This window comes from Gymnoscopelus braueri, assembly GCF_963280865.1.
Source record: "Gymnoscopelus braueri genome assembly, chromosome: 20".
In the NCBI taxonomy this organism is placed as follows: Eukaryota; Metazoa; Chordata; class Actinopteri; order Myctophiformes; family Myctophidae; genus Gymnoscopelus; species Gymnoscopelus braueri.
The window spans coordinates 29,275,431-29,287,593 of NC_137622.1; the positions used below are offsets into that span (position 1 = coordinate 29,275,431).

General features: G+C 41.9%; 1 protein-coding gene across 4 annotated transcripts in view; it reads right to left on the minus strand.

The window, feature by feature from the left end:
* Positions 1-7,206, minus strand: part of LOC308075851 (scavenger receptor cysteine-rich type 1 protein M130-like) — a 16,619-nt gene extending 9,413 nt beyond the window's left edge. For 2 of the 4 annotated variants that reach the window (XM_080415828.1, XM_080415827.1), the window contains exons 1-10: positions 7,110-7,206; positions 4,968-5,000; positions 4,658-4,867; positions 3,960-4,265; positions 3,570-3,866; positions 3,015-3,317; positions 2,627-2,926; positions 1,090-1,419; positions 626-931; positions 236-532 (exon numbers count right to left, since the gene is read on the minus strand). In XM_080415828.1, coding sequence (XP_080271954.1) covers positions 236-532; positions 626-931; positions 1,090-1,419; positions 2,627-2,926; positions 3,015-3,317; positions 3,570-3,866; positions 3,960-4,265; positions 4,658-4,867; positions 4,968-5,000; positions 7,110-7,149 — 2,422 coding nt within the window. In that variant the 5' untranslated portion in view covers positions 7,150-7,206. The remainder of the gene's footprint in view (positions 1-235; positions 533-625; positions 932-1,089; positions 1,420-2,626; positions 2,927-3,014; positions 3,318-3,569; positions 3,867-3,959; positions 4,266-4,657; positions 4,868-4,967; positions 5,001-7,109) is intronic. The other 2 variants (XM_080415829.1, XM_080415830.1) reach the window with 2 other exon arrangements.
* Positions 7,207-12,163: the final 4,957 nt, after the last annotated feature.

Consider the following 12,163-nt stretch of genomic DNA (forward strand, 5'->3'; position numbering starts at 1 on the left):
CACACTAGTCAGTTTGGAATGAAAATCAAGCTTTCCTCCGCTTGGAAAGCCTAGTGACCCAAGGTTAGAGCACTCAGAGGTCGGGCTTGGTGGTTGGACTGTACAGTGTGAGCTTTGGCTTTACATCATGGACGATTTACTGACTACACTCACCGTGAGTAGTAATAACATTTCAAAACTTGTACAATGTATGCCAGAGACTGTAAAATTCACTGTAAATCATTGTTAGTGTTACCTGAACAGTTCATCTCCAGTCTGTCAGTGGAATTAAGAGACTCCTTTGTTCCACACTCCCTCAGTGAAGACTCAGACCCAACACAGGAAGATGTAATCTTCCATACAGGTTGATATGTAGAACCAGGATGCCTTTCTGCTGAAACAGCAGAGCCACAGTCCAGCTGTCTACACACTACAGCTGATGACTTCAGGTTCCAGCCAGACCCATCCACTGGTCTCCACTCACTCTGGTGTTTAATCTCCAGTCTACCAGTACAGTTACTGGTTCCTCCCACCAACCTGACATCACTAGGCTCTGTACAGAGACAACAGAATAAGAGTAACAGTAAAATGTGAAATAACTCTCTTTATAAAATAATACTCCAAACCAAAGGTTTTTATCTTTTACCTGAGCAGATGATTCCAACAACCTTGTCAGGTGAGCAGGTGTTTATAGTTGAGGTTCCACAGTCCAGGAGGAACAGCTCATTGCCTGCACACTGGAACTGTTTGGTCCAGATCGATGTCGATCGATTCATGTCTCTAAAGAGTGCCCCCATGACGACGAAAGGTGGTCCACAGCCAAGCTCCCTACAGACCACCTCTGCATTGTGCTGGTCAAAGGGACCCTCACACACTGAGACCCATGACTGCTTAGACTTCACTTCCATTCTGCCTGAACATGTACTAGTCTCATTCACCAACCTCACAGAGTCTGGGGTGGGGGTGAGAGAGAGAGAGAGGTGAGAGAGAGAGAGAAAGAAAGAGAGTTCTCAATTTAAAAAGGTTTATTTGATAGAATTCCCTCATTGTTACTTTCATGTATCTGTTTGATTGAGTTTGATATTGTGACTAAAATTTCATTCAGGTTACCTGTGACACTGAGAGATAGGACCACCCTATCGCTCTTAAAGGAAAAGTTACGAGAAAGGTTGACGTTAACGTGATAAAGGCAGCTGTAGTTCCTTTGGTGGGTGTGGTCTGCTGAAGGAAATCTGAAGTTGGCCGAGTGATTGACAGCCGGCTGTGTGTGTGTAATTTTGTATTCAGTGTCGGCGAGGTGGAAGGAGCCTCCTGGGTACTGTGGCCGGATGGAGCAGGTGATGGTGAAGTTTGAACCCTTTAACACCTGCATCCCCTGCTGCTGTCCCTCATGAACCCCATTTATGGAAGTGACAGTGATGTTTGGCTTGTACAGCAGATCTGTAACAAGACAAAAGTGATTGGCTGAAACATCAGATATGTAAAGAGAATGGGCAATGAGATTAAACCACAGCTAGAGATCAAACGTGTTGTAAATGAGAAACATCATTAGTCCTGAACAGACAGACTGAAATGACAGACTACATCACTATTATTTCTGATCCTAAAAATAATTTGCAATATATAGAGTGAACACAGTCTTCGTCCGCATCTGTTCATTGTACTCATAGAGACAGCTTTACATACGAGTACACCTGACATTTTCTGCTAAATATTGGTAGATCACCTAACTACATCTAGTCATCTGGAAGGGCTACAGTCTTTGTGACTGCTGGGTAGGCCAGCCTCTGAGACGTTGGCCCCTCCCGCACCTACAGTCGGTGTGAGGAGGCGGTCTCTCTCTCCCTCTCTCCCTCTCTCTCTCTCTCTCTCTCTCTCTCTCTCTCTCTCTCTCTCTCTCTCTCTCTCTCTGTCAGTATTAGGCATGCAAAGAGCAGTAATTATGGTTAATACGGTGTGGTTCTGTATGACTCTCGAAGAGGTTTTGTCTGTGTGTTTCTTTGTTTGTTTGTTTGTTTGTTTGTCTGTTTGTCCGGGGTGAATCTCACAAACCCTTGAAACCGCAGGGAGGGTCAGCGGCAGATTTCACATGTATTATTTGTTATATATTTTACAAATATAACTTATGTTTTTGGAAATAAATTTAATGGAAGTGAACGGTGGTCGGCTTGGGCTGAAACCTTGCCCAAATATGGAGTCATATATTATCATAGATGACTGAAGTGATACACAGGCCACATGAGGTCTGAGATCCACATGGGAGTCACGCTGTTATCAGACCCTGTCTTGTATTTATATTTATATACAGTAGCCTATATAATACAATATATATATTCAAGCTGATAATGAGCCACTTAGCACCACATTATTAGCTTGCCTGTTTCACTGTCAATCAGTGTGTTCAATTTGAGGTACCAACCATTGACCGGGTTATTGTGTGAATGAAATAGTCTTTCTCTCTCTCCCTCTGCCCCTTTCCCTTTCCCTTTCTCTCTCTCTCTCTCTCTCTCCTCTCTCTCTCTCTCTCTCTCTCTCTCTCTCTCTCTCTCTTGCTAGCAGATGGAGCTCTAGTCTGACGTTACATACAATCCTGATGAAACAAGAGACAAAAGATTACTGTCATTTATGAAGTCATTGTTTGTGTTACCTGAACAGATCACCTCCAGTCTGTTAGTGGAATTAAATGGCTTCTTTGTTCCACAGTCCCTCAGTGAAGACTCAGACCCAACACAGGAAGATGTTATCATCCACACAGGTTGATCTGTAGAATCATTATGCCTTTCTGTTGAAAGAGCAGAGCCACAGTCCAGCTGTCTACACACTACAGCTGATGATGAGTTCAGGTTCCAGTTAGACCCATCCACTGGTCTCCACTCTGTCAGGTGTTTCATCTCCAGTATACCAGTACAGTTACTAGCTCCTTCCACCAACCTAATGTCATGAGGCTCTGTACAGAGACAAGAAAGTGAGGAAGAAATTACATAATGTTCATTGTGAAATAATAATCCAAACTACAAGTGTAGTTTATCTTTTACCTGAGCAGGTGAGTCCAACAGCCTTATCAGGTGAGCAGGTGTTTGTAGTTGAGTCTGAGGTTCCACAGTCCAGGAGAACCAACTCATTGCCTTTACACTGGAAGCCTTTGTTCAACATTGACACAAAGTTTCCATAGAGCGCCCCCTGGAGGACTGAAGGAGCCCCACAGCCAAGCTCCCTACAGACCACCTCTGCATCCTGCTGGTCAAAGTCACCTTCACACACTGAGACCCACGTCTGATTAGACTTCACCTCCACTCTGCCTGAACACAAACTAGTTCCATTCACCAACCTCACTGACTCTGGAGAGAGAGAGAGAGAGAGAGAGAGAGAGAGAGGAGAGAGAGAGAGAGAGCTTATACCGTCATGAATTATGCATTCTTGGCACACACACACACACACACCCACACACAAACACACACACACACACACACACACACACACACACACACACACACACACACACACACACACACACACACACACACACACACACACACACACACACACACACACACACACACACACACACACACACACACACAATACTGTACCTGAACAGATCACCTCCAGTCTGTCAGTGGAATTCAGAGACGCCTTTGTTGCACACTCCTTCAGTGAAGACGTAGACCCGACACAGGAAGATGTTATCATCCACACAGGTTGATCTGTAGAATCAGAACTCCTTTCTGCTGATACAGCAGAGCCACAGTCCAGCTGTCTACACACTACATCTGATGACTTCAGGTTCCAGCCAGACCCATCCACTGGTCTCCACTCACTCTGATATTTCAACTCCAGTATACCAGTACAGTTACTGGCTCCTCCCACCAACCTGATATCATCAGGCTCTGTACAGAGACAAGAGAGTATAAGCAGTAAAATATTTATATAACTTTCACAATAAAATAATTGTCCAAACCAAAAGTCTAGTTTGTCTTTACCTGAGCAGGTGAGTTCAACAGCCTTGTTAGGTGAGCAGGGTCTGTTAGTTGAGCCTGAGGTTCCACAGTCCAGGAGAACAGACTCATTGCCTTTACATTGGAACTCTTTTCTCCACATTAGCACATTCATGTTTCTATAGAGCGCCCCCTGGAGGACTGAAGGAGCCCCACAGCCAAGCTCCCTACAGACCACCCCTGCATCCTGCTGGTCAAAGTCACCTTCACACACTGAGACCCACGTCCGATTAGACTTCACCTCCACTCTGCCTGAACACAAACTAGTCCCATTCACCAACCTCACTGACTCTGGAGAGAGAGAGAGAAAGAGAGAGAGAGAGAGAGAGAGAGAGAGAGAGAGAGAGAGAGAGAGAGAGAGAGAGAGAGAGAGAGAGAGAGAGAGAGACACAGGTTGTGAGTGTGTGTGAGTGAGTGAGTGAGTGAGTGAGTGAGTGAGTGAGTGAGTGAGTGAGTGAGTGAGTGAGTGAGTGAGTGAGTGAGTGAGTGAGTGCGTGAGTGCGTGCGTGCGTGCGTGCGTGCGTGTGTGCGTGCGTGTGTGAGAGAAAGAGAGAGAGAGAGTGTGTATTTGTGGGAAGAATCACAGATTTATTATTCTGCTAAATAGAATGAAAAAGGGGTGGTATAACTGTACCACAGTCCTTTTGTACAAAGTGCAAAGTTTGGCCAATAAACATCAATACCTGAACAGATCACTTCCAGTCCGTCAGTGGAACTGACAGAATTCCTTTCTGTTGAAACAGCAGAGCCACAGTCCAGCTGTCTACACACAACAGCTGATGACTTCAGGTTCCAGTCAGACCCATCAACTGGTCTCCATTCTCTCTTGTGTTTCATCTCCAGTCTACCGGTACAGTTACTGGTTCCTCCCACCAACCTGAAATCACCAGGCTCTGTACATAGACGAGAGTAAGCATAACAACAAATATTGTTACTTTAATTAGAGTAAAACATTTGAGTCTAAAATCTATAATAATTAGTTGTTCTTTCTACCTGTTTTGTTGTGTGTTTGTTTAGCTTGGAGATCTGAGGAGAAAAATCACAAAATAAATGGGCTTCACTGTAACAGAGTTCATGGATCCTTGCAAGAGGAAGATAACACGAAGCACGAATGACTGATGAATGGCCTCTATCCCAATGCCAGTACCGTACATAGCAGAGTTCCACCGTATTCTGCTAAATGTGAGCGGCAGTCTCGACCACAGCCATACACACACAAATAACAGTTACATGTTGCTAATATCACATGCAACATTTTCTTCAGAAAATGCAGCTCTGTAATGTTTTGTGTTTGTGACTCATTATGTCCCTTTCTGCTTTGGAAATATGACTACACTACACCATGACAATAGACAACCCACTGAACTGAAAATTCCATATGGATTGAGCATACAGCACTGAATAACATACCATAATGTACACCTGTGACACATGTGTGTGTCACATATTGTATGCACAAGACATGGCCACACACAGTGTGTGGCCATGTCTCGTGCATATGTTACTCACACACTCAGCTCATCCAACATTACATGAGGATAAATGCGCAAAACTGAGTCTCCACGAAAAGCTTGCGGTGGCCGTTGCCATTTGCCATGAAGTTGTACAATAGCTAAATTTGACAAGATTTCATCCAACAAATATTATGCTTTTACTTGTCGCTACGACAATGCTAGTTTATCACTGCAATTTATGTAATATTCAAAAATGTTCCCTTCTTTTTTTACATTATTGCGTGGTGGTTGTGAAACACAGTATTATTCAAGAAAGATTTAATGTAATCCATGTATTGTTCTTCCACGTTTGCTTAAAGGACTAGTTCACCCACAAATGACTTATTTTCTATCAATTACACACCCCACGAAGCCTTGGAGATTGGAGATTCATGGAGACTTTTTAGTTTTTGTTGCATTCCTGAGCAAATAATTTGATGACCAGGTCATCGGTCAATAGGAGACCCACGGACTCTTTGAGTCGACTTGTCATCAAATTATTGGCTTAGGGTTAGGAATGCGACAAAAACAAAAAAATCTCCATGAATTCAAGGCTTTATGGGGTGTGTAATTGATAGAAAACAAGTACTGTAATTCTTTGGGTGAACTACTCCTTTAAAGCTACTACTAAAAAAGTTATGATTGCCGTTCTGTGCCGTCACCGTGACTGTTGTTGTTTGTCATTGGGATCCTTTCAGTCTACAGAGTGACTTGAGGGCACGATTTTGAACAAACTCCAACTGGTAATCTTATACTGTAGGTAAGAATGTGTGCTAGACCTGTGGTTTCCAAACTTTTCAGCTCGAGACCCAAAATAAAAAATGTATGTCTACCTGGGACCCAAACTTACAAAAATACATAATGAATTAACCATTTGAGCCCTATTTAATAGTGAAATTTGCCAATTTTCAATATCACAATGCGCACTGGGAGCTTTTAGATCAGCAGAATTTTTTACTATTTCCTAAAAGTTGAAAATGTATTAAATTCTTTCAAATAAAAATGAAATTCGTTTTTAAATTTCGGAACATTTTGGATTTGTTTTTTTCTTTTGGAAAATAATATACTTATCATAGTTGTAAATATATATAATAATTTTATAAAGCATTATAATCATTGTTATAAGGCATTATAGTGTGATTATAACTAAGTATAAGAGTTCATTGGGTGCCTTAAGTGAAGAAAATAGCATTCAGTTCATGCAAGAACAACACACAAAACGTTTCTGCCTAGTGCCACACCTGAATTATATCACAATATAATGTGTTATAACAGTGATAATAATACATTATAAAAACATTGTAATGCATTACAACTATGATAATTATAATACAATATGATCCTTGCAATAACAAAATCTTCGAGTGTTTTCTAAGTCATAGTTTTTTTTAATTAATGTATATTCCAACTATGTGTGTACAGTAGCATAATGACTAAAACCTGCCTGACCATGTTCTGTTTTATCTCTGGTAATATTTAGTAGACCAGTCCATGATGACTTGAAATGACCTGAGAGTCCTCAATGTCTGTCAAATCAGGGATATTTGTCCCGCCCTAAACCATTGAGTGATTTAAAGATGATCAGCAATATTTTAAAATCAAGTGACATCAACTAACAAGTATCATTAAAACAGTGTCCTACCTGAACTCCACAACAGAATCAGCAGCATTATTGGAGTCATAACTGCTTCTAGACGATTCAGTCACTCTTGTCTGAACTGGACCTTCACAGAACAAGACGTCCTGTCTTCTATCTCTCTATTTTTGACACATCAACTCTTCTCTTCATTTTTATCTCTTCATCGGGGTGTGGTTTCTCTTTAACTTCACAGTTTCATTACTGGCATTGTGACAGGAAGCTGTTGGCATTAACACATATTCTAGTGAATCTGAAATGGAAAATTCAACACTACACACAGTAAACCCTACTTCAAATTATATGCTGCTCACACAAAAATACAGAGATGCCTAAAGTAGACTGAAAAGATGATTTGATTCTGTTCTGGTACTGTTTGGTGCTGTAGCAGTGTTCTGTTCTGGTACTAGCTGTCCCTGATGACCCTGTTGTGATATGATTTATTATTGTCTCCGCCAGGCCGAAAGGCATGGCGAGAGTATGTTTTACCCCCTGTCCGTCCGTCCGTCCGTGTGTCCGTGTGTCCGTGTGTCCGTCCGTCATTCTGTCATTTTGTGTACGGCTAATCTCTGGCACTGTTGGCTTGATCGCAGCGAAACTGTGCACACACACTCCCTGGCTGCCAGAGCAGAACCTCTGCTCCAAATTTTTCACATGAGCCTTTTATAGCTCCACCAGGAGGCCGATTTGTGCAAAACACATTTTTGGACAGTACTCCTACAGATTTTGGCCCAAAATCCCCCAAATCGGTACACAGCATCTCTATAGTCATTAAAAGAAACGGCTCATTTCAGATTTTTCATATTCCATCCTGATTGGCAAAAATTGCCTTTCAAAGTTTGCAGGAGTACTCAGTTTCTAACAAAATGCCTCAAATCATGAACACAGCATGCAATTTCCGTGAAATTTTGCACACACATTCCCATTAGGCCGAGGAAGAAATGCCATTTGAAAATGTTCAAATCAGCCTCATGGTGGCGCTGTAACAGGCCGATTCGTGTTTTTACCTATAACTGCACCGATCAGTGTAAAACTTTGTATGCACATTCTCTAGACAGGCCAAGGAAAAACCTTTGCCCTGCATTTTTCACATTTGCCTTTTATATCGCCACCAGGAGGCAGACTTATGTAAAACACATTTTTTGATATTAAGCCTTCAGATTTGATCCAAATTTCAAGCAAATCGGTACACATGATCTCTATAGTTATGTGATCAAGACGGATCTGTTAGATTTTTTATATTCCATCCTGATTGGCTAACATTGACATGTAATGTTTGCAGGAGTGGCCCGTTTTGAACAAAATGCCGCAAATCATGAACGCAGCGTCCGATTGCGGTGAAACTTTGAATGCACATTTGCACTACGTTGAGGAACAAATGGCACCCTTTTCACATTGGCCTATTATAGCGCCACCAGGAGGCCATAATAACCTACCTGACCTGGCGGAGACTTGTGCTCCGAGGAGCACTTTTTCTAGTTTTAAGCATGTTTTCCTATTCAGACTCCATATTGACAGGGAATTTGATAGCAGAAAAACAATGATCTCATGTTATAAATCCACAGTTATGCATGCTCATATATTTCTTTCTTTTTCGCGAGATTAAAAATGTAAACAAATTCTTTAAAATGATTCAGAGTGAGACATTACTGCCCTTAAGAGAGATTTATGATAAGAATAGTCCAGTAACAAGTTTACACATCAACCACATGGTGTGGTTGATGTGGGGTTGTCTTTTTTTTATTGCCACACTGACGCACAGCTTCTGACAGCGGGCGCACCCACACAACCACACACACACACACACACACACACACACACACACACACACACACACACACACACACACACACACACACACACACACACACACACACACACACACACACACACACACACACATACACACACACAAAATCATTATCACTTAATCAGGATGTTGTTTCTGTAACTTCACAGTTTTCTTATTTTGACAGGACGTTATCGTTATCATTAAGAATTTGCATTCCCAGACAGTTTTTAAGTTGCTTGATTCAGTATTTAAATATTTGATATTCATATTATCATACTATAGAAACCCATTGTAACTTCAAACTCCATTTTATGTTAGATTAAATGAAAACACACGTCCTTGGTTCTGGTGACTGATATTGGCCTTCTAATGCTAAATACTTTTTTCAATTACTTAAAGAAAGAAATTGGAAAATTATTATTATTATTGTTTTTAATTGGAAAAACCACCCACGGTATGTGGTCACCTTCTGGTAATTTCTCATAGTCTTTAATATAAAAAGGCAGTGCCTCGTAACATGGTGGCGGGTTGAGGTCTCTGGGTCGGCTGCCCCCGCGGGGTGCGGTGCATGGCTGGGTGCAGATCAGGCCTGTGATTACTATGGTTATATGCCTGTTGTATTGTATGTGCACCTTATTTCCTGTCATGTCCTTTGTAGTGGAACGAAAACAGTGACACCTAGTGGTGGTTTGGAAATGTTGTTCATAGGAACCTTTGTAGGTAGGAACCTTATTTTTGGGGAAACATTTAGTTGAAGGACTTTCATACAAGCTAAACAGGAAGCTGAGTTTACTGGAGAATTGTGTGATGTTTACATGTGTTTACAATCCAGCTCCATCCTTCATGTTTTGCCCTCAAAAAGGCATCATCTGTAAGTAATACATATTGTTGTGATCAATGTTAACCTTGTGACATGATATTATTTCATATTTGTATATCTGCAATTTAAATGTGCATTGAGTGATTGTTTACTCTGTTCATACTCCTCTAGTTCTAATACATACCTACCTTGATATTTCCCCATTCTAGTAATGGTTTATTTGCTATGCTTGTTTTGTGATGTATACAAAAAGATACTTACCAAGAGAACCCTGTTGGGAAAATAGTGTTAAATGCTATATGCATACTTTCTGTACATTGTTGAATCCTGTGATCACAAAGGCTTTGTATTAGGTCATTCACTGTATTCTAGTAAGAATGATTATTGTTTTGTATCTCTGTTTTGCAGTTTTACACTTTTTCTACATAAAGAATGATCAGAATTGGATTCAACTCGTCTCTGGCTGTTCTTATGTGAATGAGAGTTTAGCTGGCTGTATAGCTGAGCTCAAGCATGCTTGGTGATGACAGCACAGTAAAAAGATGGCCATGTTTTGAGGGATGAAGACAGCTGGATTCTGATTGCAAGAAGTTTGCCAAATGACAGCAATCAGGTACACAGACAATCTACACACATAATAAAAGAGAATTAATGGACGCCATGGAGGACAATAAGCAAGACGATATAGAAACTGGATCAGTCAAATCTGCCAGATCATCAGTAAAATCCTCACGATCATCAATTTCAAGTGCGAGCATTGCAGTGGCAAGAGCTCGAGCCAAAGCAAAAGCAGCCCAAACTAGAGTGGCTTATGCACAGAGAGAAATTGACATTAAAGTAGAAAGGGCCCGCCTTGAAGTAGAAAGGGCCCGCCTTGATGCGACTCTACATGCGTTGGAACAAGAAAAGGAAGCTGATGCTGCCTTAGTAGAGGCTCAAGTACTGGAGGAGGCAGTTCTGGAGCTACAAGGTGCAGAGGAATTCGAAGAGATAGAGTTTATGCCTCTTCAACAAACTTCAAGAGAAAGAACAAGTGAATATGTGCTACACAATTCTAATGTGAACAACAACATGCAGACAGAAAAGGAGAGGACAGTAAGACCGAAAGAACCTCGTCAGGAAAACTACAGTGCTCATCATAGTCACTCAGCAGCACAGCTTCGTCAGGAAGACTACAGTGCTCATCATAGTCACTCAGCAGCACAGCTTCGTCAGGAAAACTACAGTGCTCATCATAGTCACTCAGCAGCACAGCTTCGTCAGGAGAACTACAGTGCTCATCATAGTCACTCAGCAGCACAGCTTCGTCAGGAAAACTACAGTGATCATCATAGTCACTCAGCAGCAAAGCCTCGTCAGGAAAACTACAGTGCTCATCATAGTCACTCAGCGGCACAGCCTCGTCAAGATAACTATGTTTCAAATTACAATCGCTCAGCAGCCCCTAGGCCCAACAGCACCACGTCAGTGCAGCATGGCACCATGGAGTTGAATGCCCCTCTACCCACTGACAGCCGGTCACGATACAGTCGTACAAATGTTTCAAGTGACTTCAATGCCGCATCAGACCTTGCAAAATACCTTGCTAAAAGCCAGCTTGTGTCTTCAGGTCTCACCAAGTTTGATGACCTCCCGGAACACTACCTGGCCTGGAAATCGACATTCCTCAACACCATAGCTGGTCTTGATCTATCTGCAGCTGAAGAGTTGGACTTGCTTATAAAATGGCTGGGAAAAGAGTCCAACGAGCATGCACAACGAATTAAGTCAGTTAACGTCAGAAGTCCATCAGATGGTCTCAACATAGTCTGGGAGAGACTAGAAGAGATGTATGGATCTCCGGAGGCCATTGAAAGAGCACTTTTCTCCAAGATTGAAAGTTTCCCTATAATATCAAGCAAAGACAGTCTAAAGCTCCGTGAACTGGGAGACCTGCTGCTGGAGTTGGAGCTGGCAAAGCAAAATGAAAGCTTTCCTGGCTTATCTTACCTTGACACAGCCAGAGGTGTAGGCCCAATCGTTGAGAAACTGCCATTTCATCTGCAAGAGAAGTGGATGTCAATAGGCTCCAAATACAAACAAGAAAATTATGTCAGTTTTCCACCCTTCTCTTTCTTTTTGGATTTTGTTGTGAAAGAAGCTAAAGCCCGAAATGACCCGAGCTTCAACTTGTCTTTATGCTCTGCCACACCAAAGAAAGACAGGCCAGTTACTAACTCATTTACGAGGGCATCAGTCTCAGTTCACAACACAAATGTGTCAGCCACACACTCACCTTCATCAACAGAAGATCCAGGGAAATGGTGCCCCATACATAATCTACCACATCCCCTTAAAAGGTGCCGTACATTCAGGAACATGGTCCTAGACGACCGTAAGACATTCCTCAGAGAAAATGCCATCTGTTTCCGCTGTATCTCTTCTACTGAACATCAAGCAAAGAACTGT